Genomic DNA, 22,668 nt, shown 5'->3' on the forward strand with positions numbered 1-22,668 from the left:
GTGGAGCAGTGGCGAAGCTTGACCACGTGCGTGGCGCCACGGCGGCGTGAGCGCAACGATAGCACAACAACATTCTGCTCCGACAAGGGTGGCATCGGCCTTAGGCTCTTGCCTTGAGTTAGACCTAGCTCTAACCTAACCCTAACGAGAGGAACGCATGAGCGAGATGGCTCGGTGGAGCACGGCCATGGTGAGCGCAAGCTCGACGGTGCTCCAGCGAGGGCGCGACTACGGTGAACTTGCCCTTAGGCATTTACCTTGGCTCAGGTTAAGGCAATGGGTGGTCAGTGAGGTGGAGGAGGTGATGGCCGAGCAGTGGGCGAGATAGGATGGACGGCGGTGCAGTGGTGGCAGTGAGTGAGCATGGTGAAGGTGCAGCGATGATGGCGCGGTGCTCGGCTTGCTCTGGCGGGTGAAGGAGACACAAAGAGAGGGCGGGAGAGCGAGAGTGAGCGCGGTGGCTGTGCCTCCCTTTTCTCCCCCTGCTGGCCCGACCAGCCGGGCCGACGCTGGCGTGCTGCCGCCATGCGGCGCGCGCGGCCTGGGCATGGTCAGCCATGACGGCCAGCTGATTTGAATCGGTGAAGTCAACTCAGTCGACTGAAACCGCCATCTTTGCTCTCCTCTATCTCCTAATCTGTGGCAAATTTTTGAAAACTTTAGTAATACAAAGTGTAGAGCTACGTGAGTACTACAACTTTGCTATAATGATCATGGCCTAATTTGAGCTAGTTTTCAAACTACAGTGCTCCAAAGTAGGGTACTCTGAAACTGTAAACCGGTTTAGGACAGCAAAATTTCCTAGTCTAGAAACAACATTTCATTGCTACTCTGGAGCTATTTTTGACCATGTTAGGCACTGATTCAGCTCATGACCCTTAAATAAAGTTTGTTACCCATGACAAGAACTACAACTTTTATTTATGTCACACAGCCATGCAAGCTCTCTAAACTATTGTTCAACTTTAGTCAAACTAGCATCATGAAAATGATATTTCAAAGTAAACCAACACTTGAAGCAAAATTGGTTCATGTCATGAATACAAAAATTATTTCATTTACCATCTTAGATGTGTCTAAGGTGTTTTCATGACCTCACAACCATTTCATACATTGGTCATACATAATTACAAGCATAATTAAGTATATGAGCAACATCACATGTGATAAAAGAGAAGGTAAATGAAATGAATTTTCATATGCTCATGCTCATGAATGCTTGGATGATGCTTGTGCTCATGAAATGCAAATGCTAAATGCAATGCTTAACACTAGGGTGTTACAGCCACCACAGCAGACCGGGGTCCTCCGCCTCCGCCTCCGTCGCCGCAAGTCCAGCGGGCACCGATTTGTTTCCACTTGCAGGGGATATATCCAATTTAGGTCAACATGTAGGGCATCCACACAACAAATAGGATACTATAGTGACTCCAAAGAGATGTCAGCACAGCCAAGCGTCTAGCGCAATGGTAAAGACGCTCCAATCCTTGGTCTAGATCCCATGTTCGACTCCTAGGTATCAGACCTTTTTTATGAGAAATTAAACCCCGATGGCCCATATGGTACAAGTGACACACAAATCGTTGGGTCCCACAGGTTGGATGGAGATGGAGAAAGGTCCCACAGGTACACGTGATATGTAAGCCTCGAGTCCCACAGGTCAGATGCAGAAGGACCGAGCGAAAACTTTTATGACGAATTGCAAGCGTCAAGTGACACGCAAGCCGTCAGGTCCCACAGGTCGGATGGAGATAGAGAACAGTCCTACAGGTACACGTGACACGTAAGTCGTCGGGTCCCACAGGTCAGATGCTGAAGGGTCCCGTAGGTACACGTTGGACAAAAAAAGGACCGAGCGAAGACTTTTATGACAAATTGCAAGCGTCATGAATGAGTAACTGTAGGTCCCACAGGTACATGTCGGATGAAGAAGGGTCCCACAGGTACACGTCGCATGGAGATATGATCGATCGGAGACTTTTATGATAAATTATAAACGTCACAGATGAGTAACTGCAGGTCCCACATATACACGACAGATGGAGAAAGTACCGTGTGGAGATCTATGATGAAGCTGTTTGTTACAAATCGAATATTGATCATCGTAGATGTGTAATTTGTTCAATGATGAAGCCATGTTCATCACAATTTTAAAGGGGATCGTCATAGATGAGTTGCACGAGTGATCTGTGACAAAATCCTACGCTCTTCTATGACATTTTTTGTGACGATGCCTGATTTCATCATAAAAAGGGAGGGTTGCAGGATCGTCACCATTTATCTATGACGAAACAGAAATATTCGTCATAAAAAACAATCTTCTATGACGATTTTGGATTCGTCATAAAAGTGGATATTTCTAGTAGTGAGCCATCGGGGTGGGAGCCAGCGGCGAGTGGTGACACGCGAGCACCACCCACCACCAGCGCCAACAGCACCGGGCATGGGTCGGCCAGGCAGGCGGCGCGCGCGACGAGAGGAGGGTGAGAGGCACGCGTGATAGGGCGCGAGCGAGCGGCAGCGGATGGAGCGCGCGGCAGCAGCGAGGGGAGTGCGCGTCCAGGACGGGGCAGCCACAAGGCGCTGCAACAAGGGAGAAGGAAGCGGAAGGGATAAGGATGAGTGGTTTTTTTAATAAACTCACGGGCAGAGCAAGCGGCGGGGTAAAAGCGCAAGCAACGAGGTGGTGGGTCTACGGGAGCGTCCGACGATTTGTTCGTGTCGAACGTAAGACGCGTAGCATTATCGTGTAAAGTTTTATTTTTGTAGCCAGAGCCCCAAGTCTATTTTGGCAAGCTGGTCAGAAAATTACGATACGAATGTTTTTTTTTAAGTCATGGGACTGGTTAGATCGTTGGCTTGTTTTTTATCTAGCAAATACTAAAAAAAACCTGTGGTTTGATTAGCAGGCATGGCCTGAACCTGGTCCTGGATCACTTCATCTAACCGTCGTTGGCCGTAGTGCTCCAAACTGAAGCTTAACAGCTTAAGGTCTTTGGTTGGTCGTTTGACTCGTTTCCCTTGTTATTTGCCCTGTAACTTAGCAGTCTTGTGATCTTATAGGTGGCCTTGGGTTTTAGGCTCAATTGCTCCTCGCAATCGAGCAACCTCTTGTAGGTGGCCTTGGGTTTTAGGCTCAATTGCTCCTCACAATCAAGCAACCTCTGGCTATGGCCGTGCACGAACATTTCTTCTTCCTCTTAGTGAAACGCATGCTCGCGAAAAAAAGTTTCATGGAGATAAAATTATCTCGCTATATAAAGCAAAGTGTCAGAGTGAATCTTCTATGAGTAAAGGCAACCAAAGCTTGAGGATGCAACCATCTACTCATCTTCCCATGAATAGTCACCTCTACACTACACCAAATGCCCATTAACACTATACCAACATAAGAAAGAGACGTGAAAATGGTCAAAGTGTATTCTTCCATATCAATAGAGAGAACAAATAGTCTAATTGGAGATCAAGGCAAAATGCACCTTTAGACTGCTACTATACAACAATGACAGTTCAGTTATATACAAGAGCAACCTACAAATTGACATAGTGCATACGATTGTATACACTATGGATCAACAATGGCAGCTCTGGATCCACCTGAAACAAAAGAATAAATAAACACTGAATATTACTGTCTTATCATGCTAGCTACTTCTGCATGCATAATTTCCTTATATGTGTGTAGTATATGTAGTGATAAAAAGGTATGATATTTAATTAAAAAGAAAGATATCCACCACTGTACCTGCATGTTACTTAGCGAGGATAGGAACACCACAAGCAACATTTGCATGCTTGTCTTCAGCAAACACTAGGTTTCCTCTCACAAAAGTTGACAGGACCTTACCAGAAAGTTGCTTTCCTAGATACGCCGAAATATTCTGCAAAAAGATAATGAAATTACTTGTTATTTGCCAAGTATCAGAGTATAGCATTTTAAATAGCTGAATTATTATAGGGTCATTTGAGGAAGGAAGTAAACCTGATGTTTATGATATATAGCATGGCTGTCATCAAGTTGGAACTCGGTTTCGGGTTTCCATACTACTATGTCAGCATGGTATCCGGGTAGAATGGCTCCCTACATGATTCAGTACTAACACATGAGATGCATTTTTCATCTACAAGATATTTCTTGGAGAATACATGAAGAATGATAATTGAACATAATTCTTTGGTGTCTGACTTGAACGTATTGCCATCATTTTGAACAGTGTATAGTGCATAATTTTAAGTACCTTGTTCTTTTGGCCTGCAAGCTTGGCTGGCTTTTCGCTCCACCATGAGGCTAGCTGATTCAGAGTAATGCCATACTTTCGCCCATATGACCATGTCACCGGGAGGACAAACTACAAATAGTTATGCCAAATTAATTTAATGCAAAAACATCGAATCTGCAAAACACCTTTCCTTTATGAGTTTAGCATCACACTTCCACTTCCATTATGAGGTATTGTTCTTTGTTACAACTTAATTAAGATACCAAAAATGCTTCAATTGATAACTTTAAAGTTAGTGAGCTTGAACTAATAATTCGCATGATTTTGCAAATGGTTTTGTACACAAACTAACCTGCAAGGATGATATGCCTCCCCATGCCCTTAAAAAGTTGCCTTCCTCCATTAGTTTGAGATCAGGAGTTGATGGTGAGTGGTCTGAACTTAGCATGTCTATGTGTCCATCCTAATATTAATTATGCCATAAACCAATTGTTAGCATATTAATAGAACAGTTTATTAAGTGTTCACTTCAAAAAATAGAAAGCGGCAAAAATAGCATACAAGTAGAGCTTTCCAAAGATTTTCTCTGTTTGTGTCATCACGTATGGGAGGAGAACATTTAAAGCGAGTATCTCCATCTGGAACTTCTTCAGATGAAAATGCCAGGTAATGAGGGCATGTTTCTATTGATAAACTTGCACCACTGCGTTTAGCATCCTACAAGCAAAGACAGTTGTAGTAAGTATGTTAGTCGTTGAATTCTCACTCTTGGTAGTAGCAGAATTGATACTCTCATCAAGAGAGGATGACACTAGGAGCTGGGACAATTTTCTGGTTAATTTCTCAATGCCATACCAACCCAAGGGGTTGGGGATACATATTTATAGGCTGCTAGCCAGCCAAGCATATGCTAAGATGCTAGTCTAAGATGTTGTCCTAGATGCTAAGATGATATCCTCTAGATGCTAGTCTAAGATGCTGTCCTAGATGCTGTCCTCTAGTCTAAGATGCTGTCCTATGCTGTCTTAAAAAACAGACCATGTAGCCACAAAGACCATGTGACCAGCACAGCCTTACAAAGACCACAACAGCCCCACAAAGACCACAGCAGCCAGACTTATCCATCATTCTCCCCCTAAGTCTTGTGCGTCGTCTTGTGGGAAAGTTGAACCATCCCGGTCCTGGAGCAGAGCTCAAGGAACTTGATCCTCCCAAGGGGCTTGGTGAGCAGGTCCGCAAGCTGGTCCTTGGTGTTGATGTAGCTCGCCATGATGCTCCCGTCCTCCAAACAGCCTCGGATGAAGTGGTACATCACCCGGATGTGCTTACTCCGTTCATGGAAAACGAGGTTCTTTGCCAGGGCCAGAGCGGACTTGCTATCCACCCTGAGCTCCACCGTTCTAGTGTCTCTGTCGAGGAGATCACCAAGTAGTCGAGCGAGCCAGAGCGCCTAAGTCGAAGCGGTGGAGGCCGCTATGTACTCGGCCTCGCAGCTGGACAGGGCCACCACCTGCTGCTTGACCGACTGCCAGCTAACGAGGCACTTGCCGAGGAAGAAGAGGATCCCGTTCGTGCTCTTGCTGGTGTCGATGTCACCGGCGTGATCGCTGTCACTGTACCCGACGAAGTGTGCTGCCCCAGGATACCTAGGGTAGTAGAGGCCGTGGTCGAGAGTCCCCGCAACGTAGCGGATGATCCTCTTCACAGCCTGCTGGTGCTCCGTCGTCGGTCGCTGCATGAACCGACTAACGTAGCCGACGGAGAATGCCAAGTCCAGCCGTGTGTGTGCGAGGTAGCGAAGGCTCCCCACAAGACGCCGGTACTGCGTAGCGTCCACCTCCTCCGTCGTGCTATCGCGGCTCAGCTTCAGCCTCTCCTCCATCGGACTGAGAGCTGGGTTGCAGTCGGTGAGCCCAGCTTGCTCAACGACGAGCTTGGCGTAGGCAGTTTGTCGAAGCGTGATCCCGGAGTCATCCTATTGCACCTTGATTCCCAGGTAGAAGGAGAGATGCCCCAGGTCACTCATCTGGAAGGTGGCCTTCATCTCTTCCTTGAATGTCGCCACCTCCGCATCCTTGGTGCCGTTGATCACCAAGTCGTCGACGTAGACACCCACCAGCAGAGCATTATCTCCACTGCCCCGTCGGTAGATGGCCGCCTCGTGCGGGCTTTGCTCGAAGCCCATCCCCTTTAGCGTGGAATCCAACTTGGCATTCCACGCCCTCGGTGCCTGCCGCAAGCCATAGAGGGCCTTGCGCAGGTGGAGCACCTTGCCCTCCTTGCCAGGGATCGCGAATCCCGACAGCTGGGGCATGTGGACCTCCTCCTTCAAGTCGTCGTTAAGGAATGCCGACTTGACGTTCATGTGATGAACACGCCAGCCCTCTTGGGCAGCTACCGCAAGGAGGAGTCGCACGGACTCCATCCGTGCCACGGGAGCGAAGGCGTCGTCGAAGTCGACCCCCTCCTGCTGCACGAAACCTCGTGCCACCAAGCGAGCCTTGTGCTTGATGATGGCGCCGGCTTCATCCCTCTTCAGCTTGTACACCCACTTAAGGGTGATCGCGTGGTGACCACGAGGAAGGTCAGCAAGCTCCCGGGTGCGGTTCTTCTCGACCGCATTCATCTCCAACTGCATCGCGGCGCGCCATGCCGCGTGTCTCTTGGCCTCTGCGAACGACCGGGGCTTGCCGTCGTCACATGCAAGGTGCAACTGCGCCTCCAGGTCCTCCGGGTCGTGAGGCATGAGTCCTGACACCAGCTGGTCGCTGAGAAGGTTCTTCATCATACGGTACCGCAATGGCTCATCGTCGTGGTACGCGTCGATGCGCTCCTCGTCGTGAGAGAGCGGAGTAGCGAGCTCAACTGGGTTGTGCTCGACACGAGCTGGTGTTGGAGTAGACGTGCCCGGAGAGGTGCCTATCGGTACTGGAGTGCGTGGCGTTGCCGGCTGTGGTGGAGCCGGCGAAGGACTCATCGCAGCCGAGGTCCTGGCTGGAGAGCGTGGTGCTGTCGGAGTAGCAGGCGCTGAGGTCGGTGGAGGCTCGGGGACTAGGGTAGACGCGCTCGTCGAAGAAGAGCTGCCTACTCCCCCAGCTCCCTCGAAGTGGACGTACTCGACAGTGAAGTCGTCGTACGTCGGAACCGAGCCGTCGTCCTCCGTCTTGTCCCACGCCCATCCTCGCCCTTCGTCGAACACAACGTCGTGCGCCGTGCGTACACGCTGTGTCTTCGGGTCAAGGATGCGGTAGGCCTTCGAGCCCTCCGTGTAGCCGATGAACACTCCCGGAGTGCTCCTGTCGTCGAGCTTGCTGATGTGGCCAAGCTCCTTGGCGAACGCGATGCAGCCGAAGACCCGCAAGTGGGAGACCGCCGGCTTGCGCCCATGCCAAGCCTCGTACGGCGTCCTGCCGTCGAGCGCCTTGGTAGGCGAGCGGTTGAGGATGTAGACGGCTGTCACCACCGCCTCTCCCCAGAAGACAGCAGGCATCCCCCTCTGCTTGAGGAGGGCCCGAGCCATCCCTACAACCGTCTGGTTGCGCCGCTCGACGACGTCGTTCTGCTACGGGCTGTACGGCGCGGAGTAGTGGCACTGAATGCCCTCGTCAGCGCAGTATGACGTGAATTCAGACGCCGTGAATTCGCCGCCGTTGTCGGTGCGCAGCACGCGCAGCTTGCGGCCGCACTCTGCCTCCGCAGCAGCCTACGCGCGCCTGATGGCGTCCGTAGCCTCTCCCTTGCTGCCGAGGACCATCACCCACATGTAGCGGGAGAGGTCGTCGACGAGCAGCAGGAAGTAGCGTCGTCCTCCCGGTGTGGCCGGTGTCATCGGGCCACCCAAGTCCCCGTGCACAAGCTCGAGCCTCTCCTTGGCTCGAAAGCTTGCCCGCTGGGGAAAGGGGAGTCGCCTCTGCTTCGTCAACACGTAGACATCGCAGAGCTGCTCCACATGGTCGAGGCACGGCAGGCCTCGCACCATCTCCGTGGCACTGAGCCGCTTCAGGGCCTCGAGGTGAAGGTGCCCGAAACACTCGTGCCACTGCCACGCCTCGTCGTCCCGACGAGTAGCGAGACAGAGGGGTTATGTCACCTGCACGTTGAGGACGTAGAGTCGATTTGTGCTTCTGGTTACCTTAGCAAGAAGGCGACGACGACGATCCCAAATCCTCATGACTCCATCCTCAACCACCACGCGCGAACCATTCTCATCCAGCTGTCCCAAGCTGATGATAGAGTTCCTCAACGCGGGGATGTAGTAGACTCCGGTGAGCAGCCTGTGCTCACTAGACACGGCGGTGAAGATGACGGAGCCGACGCCCTTGATCTCCACGCCGGAGGCATCCCCAAACTTGACGGAGCCTCGGACGCTAGGGTCAAGCTTGGTGAAGAACTCCCGTTGACCGGTCATGTGATGGGTGGCGCCGGTGTCGAGGCACCACCCGTCAGTCTTGTCGTTGCCGGAGCTGTCGCCGAGGAGGGCGTGTGCTTTTGGCTCGTCAAGGTGGAGGAGAGCCGCTGCGGCCGGTGCCGCTGGAGGTAGCTCGATGCTTGCATGTGCCATGAGCAGAGCCGGCTCCCCTCCTCCGCCTATGCGACGTGGGCCTGGCCGCGTCGTGGCTGTCGACAGTCCTTGGCCCAATGGCCAAGCTGGCCGCAGTTGCGGCAGGCGTCATATCGTGCCGACTTGTGCCTGCCGGCGGTGCCGCCCTGGGCGCCTGCATGGACATCACCCTCGGCACGTCCTCGCGCCCCGGCCTGGGCATCTCTGCGCGCCTTGCGTGGCTTGCCACGCTTGCGACCACCTGTCGCAGAAGAAGGCTCCCCCTTCTTCCGGTCACCTTGGCTGGCAAGCCACTGCTCGCGAGTGAGAAAGAGCTTCCCGCCAGTGGTGATGGGTCCCGAGAGAGATTGTGGCTCATCGCTGTCGACGACCCTGAGGCGACCTATCGCCTCCTCGATCGACATTGTGGAGAGATCCAGCAGGGACTCGATCGAGCAAGCCATCTACTTATACTTCTCAGGGACGCAGCGAAAGAGCTTTTCGACAGCTCTCTCTTCGCCGTAGGTGTCATCGCCGAACTGCACCATCTTCTATAACAGAGTGTTGAGACGAAGAGCAAAGTCATCAACGTCCTCCCTGGCTTGAAGGCCAGGTTCTCCCACTCCTTGCGAAGTGCCTGCAGTGTGGACTTGCGGGCGCGGTCGCTGCCGATGCGTGCCGCAGCGATGGCGTCCCAAGCCTCCTTGGCAGTCCGCTTGTTGGTAAGTGAGAACTGCATCTCAGGCAGGACTGCAGCGATGAGGGCATCCAGCGCCCGTCGATCTAGGTCGTAGTCGACGTCGCCGTATCGGACTGCCTCCCACTTGTGCCGCACCTAGAGCTTCACCCTCATCACTGCAGCCCACTCGACGTAGTTGGTCTTGGTGAGGGTAGGCCACCCATCGCCGGGACCGACGTCCCTGACAACAGCCTAGAGCCCGTGGTAACCACGGTACCGATCCGGGGAGAGAGCCACACTGCCTGTGAAGGCCGCGCTCTCCATCGACCCGTCAGTACCGATCCGGGGAGAGAGAGTCACGCTGTCTGTGAAGGCCGCGCTCTCCATCGACCCGTCTACCACCGTTGCCGTGCGCGCCTCCTCCAGGAGCGCCGCCGATGCGTCCGCGCCTGTCTGGGCTGCCGCCGTGCTCGTCGGCGTGTGCGGCTGCCCCAGGAGCGCCACCGTGGTGCGAGCCTCCGCCAGGAGCGCCGCCAGCGCGTCCGCGCCTGTCTGGGCTGCCGCCACGCTCGTGGGCGTGCGCGGCTGCCCCAGGAGCGCCACCGCCGTGCGCGCCTGCTCTAGGAGTGCCGCCAGCGCGTCCGCGCCTGTCTGGGCTGTCGTCACGCTCGTGGGCGTGCGCGGCTGCCCACTGCGCCACCCGCGCTCGCGCTGCCTCCCTCTCTAGCAGCTCGAGGTCCGCGTCGGCGGTGTCGTCAGCGGAAATGGAGCTGCCGATGCTGCCGCGCAGAGCCTCGACCTCCACTGCCGCCGCACGCGCTGCATTCGCCGCCGCCGCTGCTTCCGCCTCCGCTCTGGCTGCTGCCAGCTCCGCCGCTGCCAGCCTCGACGCCCTTGCCGCTGCCGCAGCGGTCTCTGCCGCCACTCGCTCGCGTTCCTCTGCCGCGGCAAGTTCGGCCTCCTGCCGACACCGCGTGCTCGAGGCGACCGAGCGCTGAGACTGCCCTGCGGACATGACGCGCTACCGGGGGCTGCTGCGTGGGGAGAGGGCTGCTTCAGACGGGGGAGGAGTGAGCAGGAGCGGCCGGAGCTGCTGCTCGCAGCTAGGGCTGTTGTGTGGCTGGAAGAGGAGATGAGCTGGAGATGCTTAGGCTACAGGATAATACGGCTCTGATACCAGTTGTTAGTCGTTGAATTCTCGCTCTTGGTAGTAGCAGAACTGATACTCTCATCGAGAGAGGATGACACTAGGAGTTGAAACAATTTTCTGGTTTATTTCTCAATGCCATACCAACCCAAAGGGTTGGGGATACATATTTATAGGTTGTTAGCTAGCCAAGCATATGCCAAGATGCTAGTCTAAGATGTTGTCCTAGATGCTAAGATGTTGTCCTCTGGATGCTAGTCTAAGATGTTGTCCTAGATGCTGTCCTCTAGTCTAAGATGCTGTCCTATGTTGTCCTATAAAACAGACCATGCCGCCACAAAGACCATGTGAACAGCACAGCCTCACAAAGACCACAACAGCCCCACAAAGACCACAGCAGCCAGACTTATCCATCAAGTAAAACCAACAAAAAAACACCTTTGATCAAAATAAAAAAAGTAACTAGAGATAAACAGTCATATGCGTGAGCTTGTCCGCAACAATAGTTGCACATATTAGGAGCAATGTCTAATTCTCATTAACAGTGAATCTTCCTTCCATACGTTGATGTTGAGTTTCTTTTAGGACGTTAAAACTTAAAACCATAAATTTAGATAAGTCATGGAAAGTTGCACAACATTTTTCATATGATGTCATTCAACCTTCATAAGTTCCAAGGAAGTTTTTGCATCTGATAGATGAACAATGTGAATATGAGCTCCTTCGGACCGACCCCCCGACTCCGTATCCTTCATTGCAAGGTGTAGATCTCTGATAGCTGCTTCCTCCCTGGTTGTAAAGAGATTGCATAATTTATAAAGTGAGGTCACTTATGGTAAAACTTATCGTACACAATTTTAAGTTGTACAGAAATGCAATTAACACTGATCCTAGTACAGTTTAAATTGTACAAAACGCAGTTGACACTACAGCTCCTCACACCTGTTGTTTATGCATGTTTTTCAAATAGTAAGTTTTGAGGTATGTACTCTAGGATCCCATAAAAATCAAGATATAGAAGCCCAGCACCTAAGATAGAGACTAGCATTCAATTCCTTGCAGCATAAGGGCAAGAATTACCATGATGGTGGTCTAGACTTTAGATACGTCATATAGGATCGAGGATCTAGTTCATCCTCTTGCACATCATCACCCTCAGCCTCAGGTATACGTTCTGCATGGATAAGTAAAGGTCTCTTGTATTTTGCCAGTGTAACCAATCCTTCCTACAGTGTTAAACATTAAGGGAAATTCGTCAGAGATTCCATAAGAATCAATCTAAAATAAGGAAATAATGCAGCATACCTCGATATGAGTTGAATTTGTCATGGGGAAGTCGTTGATGCCTGACGGGCACATAAAAGACTAGAACCATGAAATGAAAGCGAGAGGCAATCAGTTTGTGAGTAACTGAGTATGTCTGCTGGTTAAAAGGAGGAAAAGGAACATGGCCCAACCCCTAATTACCAAGAACCTCCAAACAATGGACTTGCTGTGCTGCCTGGTACTACTATTGTCCTAATGTCCTATTGTGCATGCTTCCTTGTGAAAACAAGGAACAAGGAACGGAGACTGAAACGATGTCGAAAACCCAGTGCTTACATGTAACAACATGTTGAATTGCAGTGCTGTCTGCAAGCTGAGAAACGAACCTTGAGTCCTAAAACGCCTGCGTTTAGGAGGCCCTCCAAAGCACTTGGGTTGAAGGCGTTCTCTGGCACAAGTCCTCCCCAGAACCCTGTATACGAGTAGCACACACAGTAGTCAGATTTTTTACGGTGTCTCAATTTGGAAAACCAGAAATAAGAAAACCTTTTGTTTCAGTGTTTCAGTCGGTCAACTTACCCACATCAACATATAGCTTATCTTGAGCTGCTTCCAGCTGAATTTCAGTGATGTAATGGCAGTGTCAATCGCAGACATGAAGCAGGTAGCAACGGTGTATGGTACTTGCAACTGACAGAGAAACCTTACCTTCATTTTGAGAGTTTCTTCAGAGACTGTTGATGGGAAGCTGTTGAGTGGCATGTCCACCAACGTCGTTATCCCACCTGTGTGAAACGAAAATGGTCCACACGATTTATAATAGAAATTAAACTTGTTGAGAGAAACTGTGCATTGTAAACTTGTTATTTGCTCTGCATGCTCTTGACTGAGAGATCCTGAGGCCATGCCCAAGCTCCATAAGGGTGTACCGTGTACATACAGGTGCACGAGAACCACTGCCATAACTATACGTCTATACTGTAGTGGTAAGTAGGAGTAACCAGTTAGCTGTGGGCTGAAGTAAATTTGCACCTGCCGCAGCTGCTCTTGTACCAGTGGAGAAGCCCTCCCACTCGGCACGTCCAGGCTCGTCGAGATGGGCATGCCTGAAGAAATTAATCATCAGGATCATCGATCACACAGTGGGTAAAAGAAATTAAAACTGGAAGAGTTTAGAGCAGGCATCGCTGTTCACAACACGATATGGGCCATGCCTAATCTCCCTCCATCAGTTGATCAGTATTCAGTTAGGCAGGTTAATAGTAGTATTAAGTTTAAGTATGAGTGTATGACTATGAGATGAGATGAGATGAGATGCTTACACGTCGATGAGGCCGGGCATGATGACGGCGTCCCCGTAGTCCAGGAGCGGCCGGCGGAGCACGAAGCTCCGGTAGTCCCCGACGGCGATGGCGTTGATGAGCCCTCCTTTGACCTCCACTGCAGGCACCAATCAACCACGCAACAACCATCGGCATCAGAAAGCTCCACTCTCAACCGCATGCTCTAGCCGTCGGTTTGCACTTGCGCCCGCAGCCCGCAGTGGCAGCGTGGAACAACGATCAACGATGGGTCGACGGCGAGGTCAGATGACATGGAATGGAACGGTGGCCGTACGTACCTGCGGCGGGGCCGACGCGGCCGAGCGTGACGACGCGGTCGCTGGCGATCCAGAAGTGGTCGTGCGGGAGGAGGCTGCACCCTTCGCCGCCCAAGCTCTGCAGTTACAAGAGACGCGCACGGCTTCAGCTGTCATGCCGCCGCCGCCACAGATTCGATACGAGGGGGACAGAGAGAGAGATGGAACAGAGAAGAGACACATGGAACGAAAAACAAAAATTGCTGTCAGGATGGAATGGAATATAATCCCGGGGACCTTGGAGAAGGGCGCGCGGTAGAGGAGCACGGCGGCGAGCGCCGCCGCCACCGCGAGCACGGACACGAGCCGTCCCTTGGCCGACGCCACCATGGTTTGCCCTGCCCTGCGCGGCTGCGCCTCCCTTGTCCTGTCCCTCCTCGCAGTCGAGTTGCGTCCCTTTCTGGCTTCTGCCCGTGGGATCCTGCGCTCGGCGCTGAGGTGGAACCGTGGACGCGGGGGGCACCCGGTGGTCGCGAGGATCCGGAGCACCCAACCCGTGGGCTCGTGGATTGCTGCGGGCCCGGGATGTCGGTGGGACGTCCCGTGGCGTGTTCCACTGGACCGGGTGCACGGGGCGCGCCCCTGTGGGCCAAGGTAGTCCTGTCGCGTTGTGGCCTGTGGGGTCGCCATGAACCTTTGGGAATCTCTGGAGCCTTTTGGGAAAATCGGAAGTTCGAGATTCTTGTTTTTTTTTCTTCGGAGCAATAAATTGGAGATTCTTTGTTTAGTCCGTGCGGAGCTGTTGGAGTGAGTGTGACGCGGCTTTCGATTTCGGTGGGTCGCCATTGGCTGCCCCCGCTCCCAACCGGCGCTTGATGAGGATTGCACTCGCCGACTCCACGCTAGTAGCTCTACCTCTACCTCTACCTCTACCATCAGTAAAAGTAAAACCGTGACGTACGTTGATGAGGTCCGTTCGCTTCGCTGAAACATAGCGAAACATTTTTTCAACTGATTTGTCTGTAAGAGAAAAATATTATTTTAATTAAAAAATAAATCGAAAAATATAAATTATAAGATAAATGAACAGGACCTTTGGGAGGAAAACGGGGTGCACCGTACGTGTAGCTTGGATTACGTGCTGCGCTGCGGCACTTGCTTTCTTTTTCCCATGGATACAGGTTCACGTCGCGCCAGATGCCCAGATTCCACGTGCACTGTCACGTCGCACGCAACACAACACAAGCTGTGCTTACCTACTAGGCCTAACAAAAACATCGAGCATACGTACTTGCCTAGTGTATGTCAATACAGAGGTGCTTTGATGGTAGGGCTACCCAAAAAAAAAAAACCCACCTATACGTTTCGCACTACACACGTCACGATATAAAATATAAAGAGAGATTCCTGTGACACAAAAGAATACAGTGTATTATTATATACGCCACGCCTCTCCGTGTTTGCATCCAACGTGTAGTCCGAATTTATTTTACTTCTGTATGTAGTTTGAGCGTGCACGCGGCTCATGTTCGCTCAAAAAACATGTAGGGAGGCTATTATATATAAATTTAAACGAAAGGCGATCAACAAACCTAGTGTTATGTGGAAGTATACCGAAAACATTAAACATGTTGCTCAATGAAAAGTAGCCTCGAAATTAAATACAGTACATGACACGCTATGCGGTCGGTACCTTTTTTTCATTTGCTTGGCATCTTTGCAAATTAATTAAGGAGGCACACACATAAACACAATAGAATGCATGCGTTCCGGCAGAAGTTACGCATCTTTCCAACTTATTAGGCCTTGGATTTTAGAGTATACAAAGGCCACGTTCGACTTACCTTATAATCCGTATTATTCAACTTAATTTTTTAGTCAGAACAGTATTTTTCTCTCACAACAATTCAACCAGAACAGTGTTTTCAGCCAATTCAGCCAAGTTTCAACAAGCTGAACGGGGCCTTTTTAGCTAGTTCTCCAGACTCCAAATAGATAATCTGAATTATCATCTAAAGTTTAATCAATCTAAAAAATATTAATTCATAACACAACACAAGTGTGCTTAGCGTACTAAAGTTTAGTAGTCAATTAAACTTTAGACCATAAGATTCAAACAATGTGTCCATAAGATTTCAGGTGGCAACTTGAAGAAGGAAAATAAGCAGTTTCGGTTACCGTACAACAACAACATAGCCTTTCAGCCCCAAGCAAGTTAGGGTATGTTAGAGTTGAAACCCACCAAAAGCCCCAAGTCACGGTTCAAGCACTTCAATAGTTATTTTTCAAGTACTCCTATTCAAACATAGATATGTAGGTATATCCTAAGCTTTCAAATATCTTTTTATTGTCTCCCCCATGTTAATTTTGGTCTTTCTCTATCTCTCCTCATATTATTAGCTTGGCTTAGGACTCCACAATGCACTGGTGTCTCTGGAGGTCTCTTTTGGACATAGCCAGACCACCTCAACCGATGTTGGACAAGCTTTTCTTCAATTGGTGCTACCTCTAGACGATCACGTATATCATCGTTCCGAACTCAGTCCATTTTTATATGACCGCAAATCCATCGCAACATACGTATTTCTGCAACACTCAGTTGTTGAACATGTCGAATCTTTGTAGGCCAACATTCTGCTCTATACAACATAGCCGGTCTAATCACCGTTCTATAGAACTTGCCTTTTAGCTTCTATGGTACCCTCTTGTCACAGAGAATGCCAGAAGCTTGTCGCCACTTGATCCACCCTACTTTGATTTTATGGCTAACGTCCACATCAATATGTCCATCCCTCTATAGCATCGATCTCATATACCGAAAGGTATCCTTCTTAGTTCTTACGCACTACTTGAACTTCCAAACTCGCATCTCCCTCCTCCAGTACAACTCCGTCAAAGTCGTATCTCATGTATTCGGTTTTAGTTCTGCTCAATCTAAAACCTTTAGACTAAAGGGTCTGTCGTCATAACTCTAGTTTCCTATTTACTCCCGCCTAGCTTTCATCCACTAATACTACATCATCAGCGAACAACATACACCAAGGGATATCTCCTTGTATGTTCCTGGTAACCTCATCCATTACCAAGGCAAAGAGATACGGGCTTAAGGCTGAGCCTTGATGAAGTCTAATTTTAATCGGGAAGTAATATATGTTACAATCGTTTGTTCGAACACTAGTCACAATATTGTTGTACATGTCCTTGATGAGGGTCATATACTTTGATGAGACTTTATGTTTGTCCAAAGGCCACCACATAACATTTCTTGGTATCTTGTCATAAGCCTTCTCCAAGTCAATGAAAACCAAGTGGTGGTCCTTCTTCTGCTCTCTAAACCGCTCCATAACCTGTTTTATTAAGAAGATTGCTTCTGTGGTTGACTTTCTAGGCATAAAACCAAATTGGTTTATTGATATCTACATAGTTCCTCGCAGGCGCTGCTCGATGACTCTCTCCCATAACTTCATAGTGTGGCTCATCAACTTAATTTCCCGATAATTAGTACAACTTTGGATATCTCCCTTTGTTCTTATAGATTGGTACAAATATGCTTCTTCTTCACTCCTCAGGCATCTTGTTCGATCGAAAGATATTGTTAAACATCTTGGTTACCCATACCAGTTTCGGTTACTGTAAATCTAAAAAAAATGATATACAGCATGTGATGCAATACTCGATGATGTGTCTATTTGCCGAGGAAATATGATTTTTTTCAGTTTTTTCTCTATCTTGCTTGGTAAAATTTTTGTTAGCTTATGAAACAGAGTGAGCAGATAAATGCAGCACTGAAGTTTTGTTAGGACCGACACTTGAATCATCAGTACAAGGAATACAAGTGCATTCGAACTTTTAGTTATATAAAGTTTTTCCTGTTTTATGTAGTACGTACTCCAGACGATTCTAAATAGTCTCCTTGTTTAAATAAATATACAGAGCAGCACGGCGCTGCCTGGCTCCCTGTCGGCGAGCTTGGCGATGCACGCGGCTCTTCACCGAGTGCGCATGTGGTAGACGCCGCACCCATGGATTCCTTGCAAGATCGCTTCTAAGTGGTAGATGTCTTTGTCAGCTTCTCCTACAAAACGAGTTAATGCATGAGTATCATAAACAAAACTGTATTTGATATCCCACATCAAAAGCTTTATTTCCATCGTCTCAAACCCATCATGCTATAGAATGAATTTACGTTTACACATATGTAACCAATTACCACAATTCTATAGACACTGATTAATATTTTTTCCTCCTTTTGTTTTTCTATCATTTAATAAATTCTACGATACTTTTTGTCCTTCCTTCTGAAAGTGGATATTGAGCGCGTGTTTAGTTCGGCGAATTTAGGAATTTGGGCTACTGTAGCATATTCGTTTTTTTTTGACAATTAGTGTCCAATCATGGACTAATTAGGCTCAAAACGTTCGTCTCGTAATTTCCAACCAAACTGTGCAATTAGTTTTTTTTCATCTATATTTAATACTCCATGCACGTATCGCAAGATTCGATGTGATGGGTACTGTAGCACTTTTTGGGAATTTAGAGTTGGAACTAAACACGCGCTCGCTGAGTAATGATACTGCTCCCTACCTAGTTGCAAGGTAAGCGTGACGCGTCATCCCTAATTGTATGGGCTTTGGCTTATTTTTGCTCAAAAAAACTGGAGTGAAACTTCTCTTTGTTTGTTCTCCTAGTAAGTTTGCAATAAATTTATAGGCGCCCTTTTAGAAAAAATAAGTGATACTGCCTATATGCTTAATGATGTAGAGAAATGTTGTGTAGAGTGCATGGACAGAGAGATTATCTTATGTGGGAAGAGAGAGACTAAGGTAGGGCATATGAAACATAAGACTTTTCATTTAATATTATAGACATAGATGTTCACATATCTACATCCATACTTACTCCTATGGACACATGTTGGATCCGATCAAGTGTCGGGTTAGGTACCAGTCCAAGAAAAAATGTTAAGACAAAATCTTTAACTCAAGTCTGACCCGATGCATTGACAGATCAGGTCGGATCACATGTTATTTTCTACTTAAGGCCAGATTTTTTCGAGTTAGATTGAGTCATGGATCAAGAAATCATGACCCAACGTACTGGTGGGTTGAGTCAAGTTTTATTTTGAACAAGTCAGGTGGTCCATAATTAGGTCTAACGTAGACACATCATATTTGTATCAATATCTTTGACGAATCTCGAGGTCGACAAAGTTGTTATAGATATTTTTATAAGTCGACAAGCATGTTGCTTATACTACTGAAAATACAAAGTATATTAAGCCCCCTTTGGAACGACTTCTCCACCATATCCCGAAGCCATTTGGAGCTGGTTTGTGTCAAATGGGATAAAATCAAACGGCTTCATTCAAGGAGCTCCTTAAAATTATGCTCTCATAGAGAATATATAAAGGGTGGAGACGAAAATAGTAGCTTCACCTCGTCGTTGTAGATCTTGTATGAGATTCAGTGAGGGCATATTTTAAGAAGCTCTATATATAAACTTATTCTGTGAAACAGTTTACCAAAACGGCTCCAGCTCCACTGAGGCCCTGTTTGGCAGAGCTTCACTTCACTAGTGAAGCCATTTTTTTTTGCTTCAGCTCCACGAACAGTTCCACCGGTGGAGCTGAAGCGGTTTTGGTAAACCGTTTGGCAAAATGGCTTCCCTGTGAGAGCATGTTTTTAGGGGCCTGGAGGAGGAGCCGGGAGAAGCCACTTTTTTTGGCTCCATCCCACCCCAAATCACTGTGAGAGCATGTTTTTAGGGGCTTCACAAGTGAAACTATTTTACTTTACCTCATTTGATAGAAAACGACTCCTGAAGCCGATAAAAAAGCCCTGCCAAACGGGGCCTAATAAAACCAGTAAACCGGCTCCGGCTACCCAATAAAAGTGTTCATTGAGTAGTTTCACGGACGAAGTGGAACCATGTTAAACAGAACATAAATCTTAAACTAAATTTAGCACAATATAAACAACCAGTCAACTAGAAGACTTTAATACGGATTGACAGATCCCATTGTCTCAAGAATCTAACCATCCGACATCCGAGGTAAGCTAGGCTCGGTTCGCGGAAAAAAATAGAAACTTTTTCCCATTTCCATTATTATTTTCATCACTGCAATAAAAACCCCTCCCCAATTTGCTCCGCACCGAACAGCGCGCCGCCGCCGTCGCTCCCTCTCCACCTCCATTTCCTCCGCCCCTGCCCCTCGCCTCCCCCTTTACCGGGGCCCGCCCACCAGCATTCCTCGGCAGCCGCCGCGGTCCCGCTGCCGCTCGCTTCGCCGACCGATCCGTTTCCGTGCGAGACGCGGGAGGGATTGGCGCCGGAGGCAGACAGGGATGTTCTCCGGCGACTGGACGCCGCCGTGCGGCAGCTGCTGCACCAAGAAGTACGCGAGCCTCGTGCAGATCCCATGTCAGTGCCTCGGTCCACCTTGCCCCCGCGAAATCATTTGGTTGCTTTGCTTCACTCAATCACTCCAAGCTAGCGGGCCTTATCTTCTCCTTTCCTTTCTGCCATTTGGTTTTATTTACAGGGAGGGTGTTCTGCAAGAAGGGGTGCAACGCGGACGGCGACACCTGGGACGAGTGTGAGTATACTTGATGTGGAAGCTGAATGAATGGCTGTTGCTGCGTGTCATCCCCTGGATTGAGCTCTTCCTGGAGCTAAATTTGTTTGATTTCAGAATAGCTTGTTCAGTTTCTCTATCGATTAAGAATTGATTTTTAGCACTAGGTCTCTCTGGCTCCTGTCATAGGGTCGTGTCTGTCTGCCTCTGCTAACGTGTATGCTCGTATAGTCGTATTTATGAAAATTATGGTATTTCGTCTTCTAGACGCTGTATCTGCAGTGTGCATGCAACTTACTTGCTGTAAACTCCTCAGGCATAGGAAAATGTACCGAAATATGCTACAAAGATCCGGTGTTAGAAGATCGCCAGTGGAGCGCCTATATTGATCGATCTCCAGGGCAGGATAGTTACTCTTTGGTGAGTCCTTCATTTTACTGTTTGTTCTGATTACATCATGTAGAAGTTATTATATAAACCAAACATTTACCGTCTATTATGGTTATTGCTGCACTTCTACATTTACATCTTTCTGGCTGTTATCATACTTTGAACATGCTCCTTACAGAATCAAGTTTAGAGGAGCGCATGGTTAGGAAGAAATAGATAATTGATATCATTTTGAACTACTCTATGCACTCCTTGGAGTTGTTCTTGGCCTAAAATAGTTATTTTTTGATGTCTTGTTATTATTTGATCTGCATAAGCAGGGCACCAGAGGCATTTTTTAGTGTAAAGCGTGTAAGGCTATAACTAATTTTGGTATTTGTGACGGGGGTCATGTAATCCTTTATTTGATCAACATTTTAAAATTTATATGCTGAGTGGAAGCATGAAACAGTGGTTACTTTCTTTAAAAGCATAAATGCAGCGATGTTTCAACATTTACAGGCATAATGCCAGTAGAATGTAGTTAATTCTGATATTCCAGTCCAGTCACAAACCAGAGTTCACTAGTAGATTTGTTGGTTAAATAATTTGAGTGGTATACAAATATCAGTCTGATGAACTTTGTTTTTGCTTATGTTAGCGATTATATGTCGATTTATTGATAATTTGGTGACAACAGGTAACCCAATTTAATATAAATCTTGGAGAAATATAGAGTGCCTGTGAATTCCTATGTTTTGATGCCCTGCATATATTTCCATGCTGGTATTAAACTTTTCTGGTGTCGATTCGCAACAACCATAGCTGTTGAGATTTGTCAAGGGAATACTAATCAAGTTTATGTTGTAAATTATTGTTTGCATTGCATATTGTCTGTGGCATACTGACAAGTTTCAGTTATTCAATGTAGTTTTTGACAAATTCAGTTTTCCATGCAGGAATGCTTCAATGCTTGTGTGTCTGGCTGCGGATTCAGGGTATGTTAAATATTCAAAAGCACCATATCTTTTATGCGTGCTGCATCTTGGCTTCTATGTCGATCATTATGTTTTCACTACCCATGAGGAATCTAAGTAGTCATATTCTGTTGTTGCACTGCAGTTTGACGTCCCAACGGAGAAGGTCGAAGAGATCAAACCCAATAGGCCATCCAAGCCATCAGCTCCTGAACCTGAAGTGAAGCGAGCTAGGAATGCAGATTGTACTGAAGATGTGCCATGCACGTCAGCCTAGTTTGAGTGTTGGCGTGCCTCAAATTTTGTAAAGCCAATGTGCTTCTCCATGTTGTATTCCTACTCGTCCTATTTTCCCGTGGAAAACTCACGGGAAACTTATCTAGCTTAGGGCAAAGTTTTACCACACTGGTGGTGAGAGGTGATGGCCTGGGACCTGGGTGATGATTTACCGCATTGGTGGTGAGGTAATGGCCTGATGAGTAATCCTACGATGTAATGTGCACAAGTAACGGAGTCCGAGTTTCTACTCCATGCATGACAGACATTTCATAGCCTCACGATAATGAAGTACTCCATCCGTTTCAAATTATAAGATGTTTTGGCTTTTCTAGATACGTTGTATTTGTTATGCACATAGATATATACTATGTCTAGATACATAGTAAAATCAATATATCTATAAAAGCCAAAACGTCTTATAATTTGGGATGGATTTAGTATCTTTCAGTTCAGTTATCTTTGGGTGCCAGCACCTAGCAATGACATTGACCGAAAAAAAAAATCATTTCACTTGCTTATTGTGGCCAATCAGGTACAGATTAAAAGATGACTCTTCCTGGACAAAAATCTATAGTGCAGGATAAGCAAAATGGTGACTATTGAATCACTCCGACACAAATCCGTTAGCATGCTTCTTTTTGGTAAAGAGCTGGTTCAAAGAGCTAGTCATCACGCCACATCAGCACGAAAAGGCTATGTGGAGAGGTATGGGCCCAAGTGTTAAAAAGTTTATGAACCTAAAAATTAACTTTCAATGTTGATAGACCTAACCAAAACATGCTTACAAGTTAAGAGACCTCTAGTGCATTTAACTATTTAATATAATAATTAGATAATAGAACCTCTATCCTGTTAATGGATAGCGAGAGAATACAATCTGGAAAAATACAAATTCCTATTACTAGTTAAAAGATACATATTAAAAGAAGAATTCCCACGGTCATAAAATAGCCTGTATCCATAGAACATATAGCGTAACATAGATAATAAATAAATAAGAGTTAATATCATTCCTTGAGAACAAAAAAGAATGTGCGG

At 47.9% G+C, this 22,668-nt stretch overlaps 2 protein-coding genes across 2 annotated transcripts; one reads left to right on the forward strand and one right to left on the reverse strand.

Moving 5' to 3' along the window:
• Window positions 1–3,321: 3,321 nt before the first annotated feature.
• On the reverse strand, window positions 3,322–13,915 carry LOC136492830 (probable allantoinase). The gene is made up of 16 exons (XM_066488875.1): window positions 13,729–13,915; window positions 13,474–13,570; window positions 13,175–13,292; window positions 12,885–12,958; window positions 12,561–12,637; window positions 12,432–12,468; window positions 12,239–12,324; window positions 11,892–11,951; window positions 11,667–11,812; window positions 11,249–11,375; window positions 4,782–4,937; window positions 4,573–4,683; window positions 4,239–4,349; window positions 3,983–4,081; window positions 3,746–3,881; window positions 3,322–3,597 (listed from the first exon to the last, which is right to left on the reverse strand). Exons 1-15 carry the CDS (start codon window positions 13,819–13,821, stop codon window positions 3,753–3,755), a joined length of 1,521 nt encoding a protein of 506 aa, XP_066344972.1. The 5' UTR covers window positions 13,822–13,915; the 3' UTR covers window positions 3,322–3,597; window positions 3,746–3,752.
• A 5,646-nt stretch (window positions 13,916–19,561) lies between these two features.
• On the forward strand, window positions 19,562–21,937 carry LOC136494345 (uncharacterized). The gene is made up of 5 exons (XM_066490514.1): window positions 19,562–19,851; window positions 19,973–20,026; window positions 20,322–20,425; window positions 21,334–21,372; window positions 21,497–21,937. Exons 1-5 carry the CDS (start codon window positions 19,776–19,778, stop codon window positions 21,626–21,628), a joined length of 405 nt encoding a protein of 134 aa, XP_066346611.1. The 5' UTR covers window positions 19,562–19,775; the 3' UTR covers window positions 21,629–21,937.
• The last annotated feature ends 731 nt before the right edge of the window (window positions 21,938–22,668 follow it).

The sequence above is a fragment of the Miscanthus floridulus genome, chromosome 11 (assembly GCF_019320115.1).
Source record: "Miscanthus floridulus cultivar M001 chromosome 11, ASM1932011v1, whole genome shotgun sequence".
Lineage (NCBI taxonomy): Eukaryota > Viridiplantae > Streptophyta > Magnoliopsida > Poales > Poaceae > Miscanthus > Miscanthus floridulus.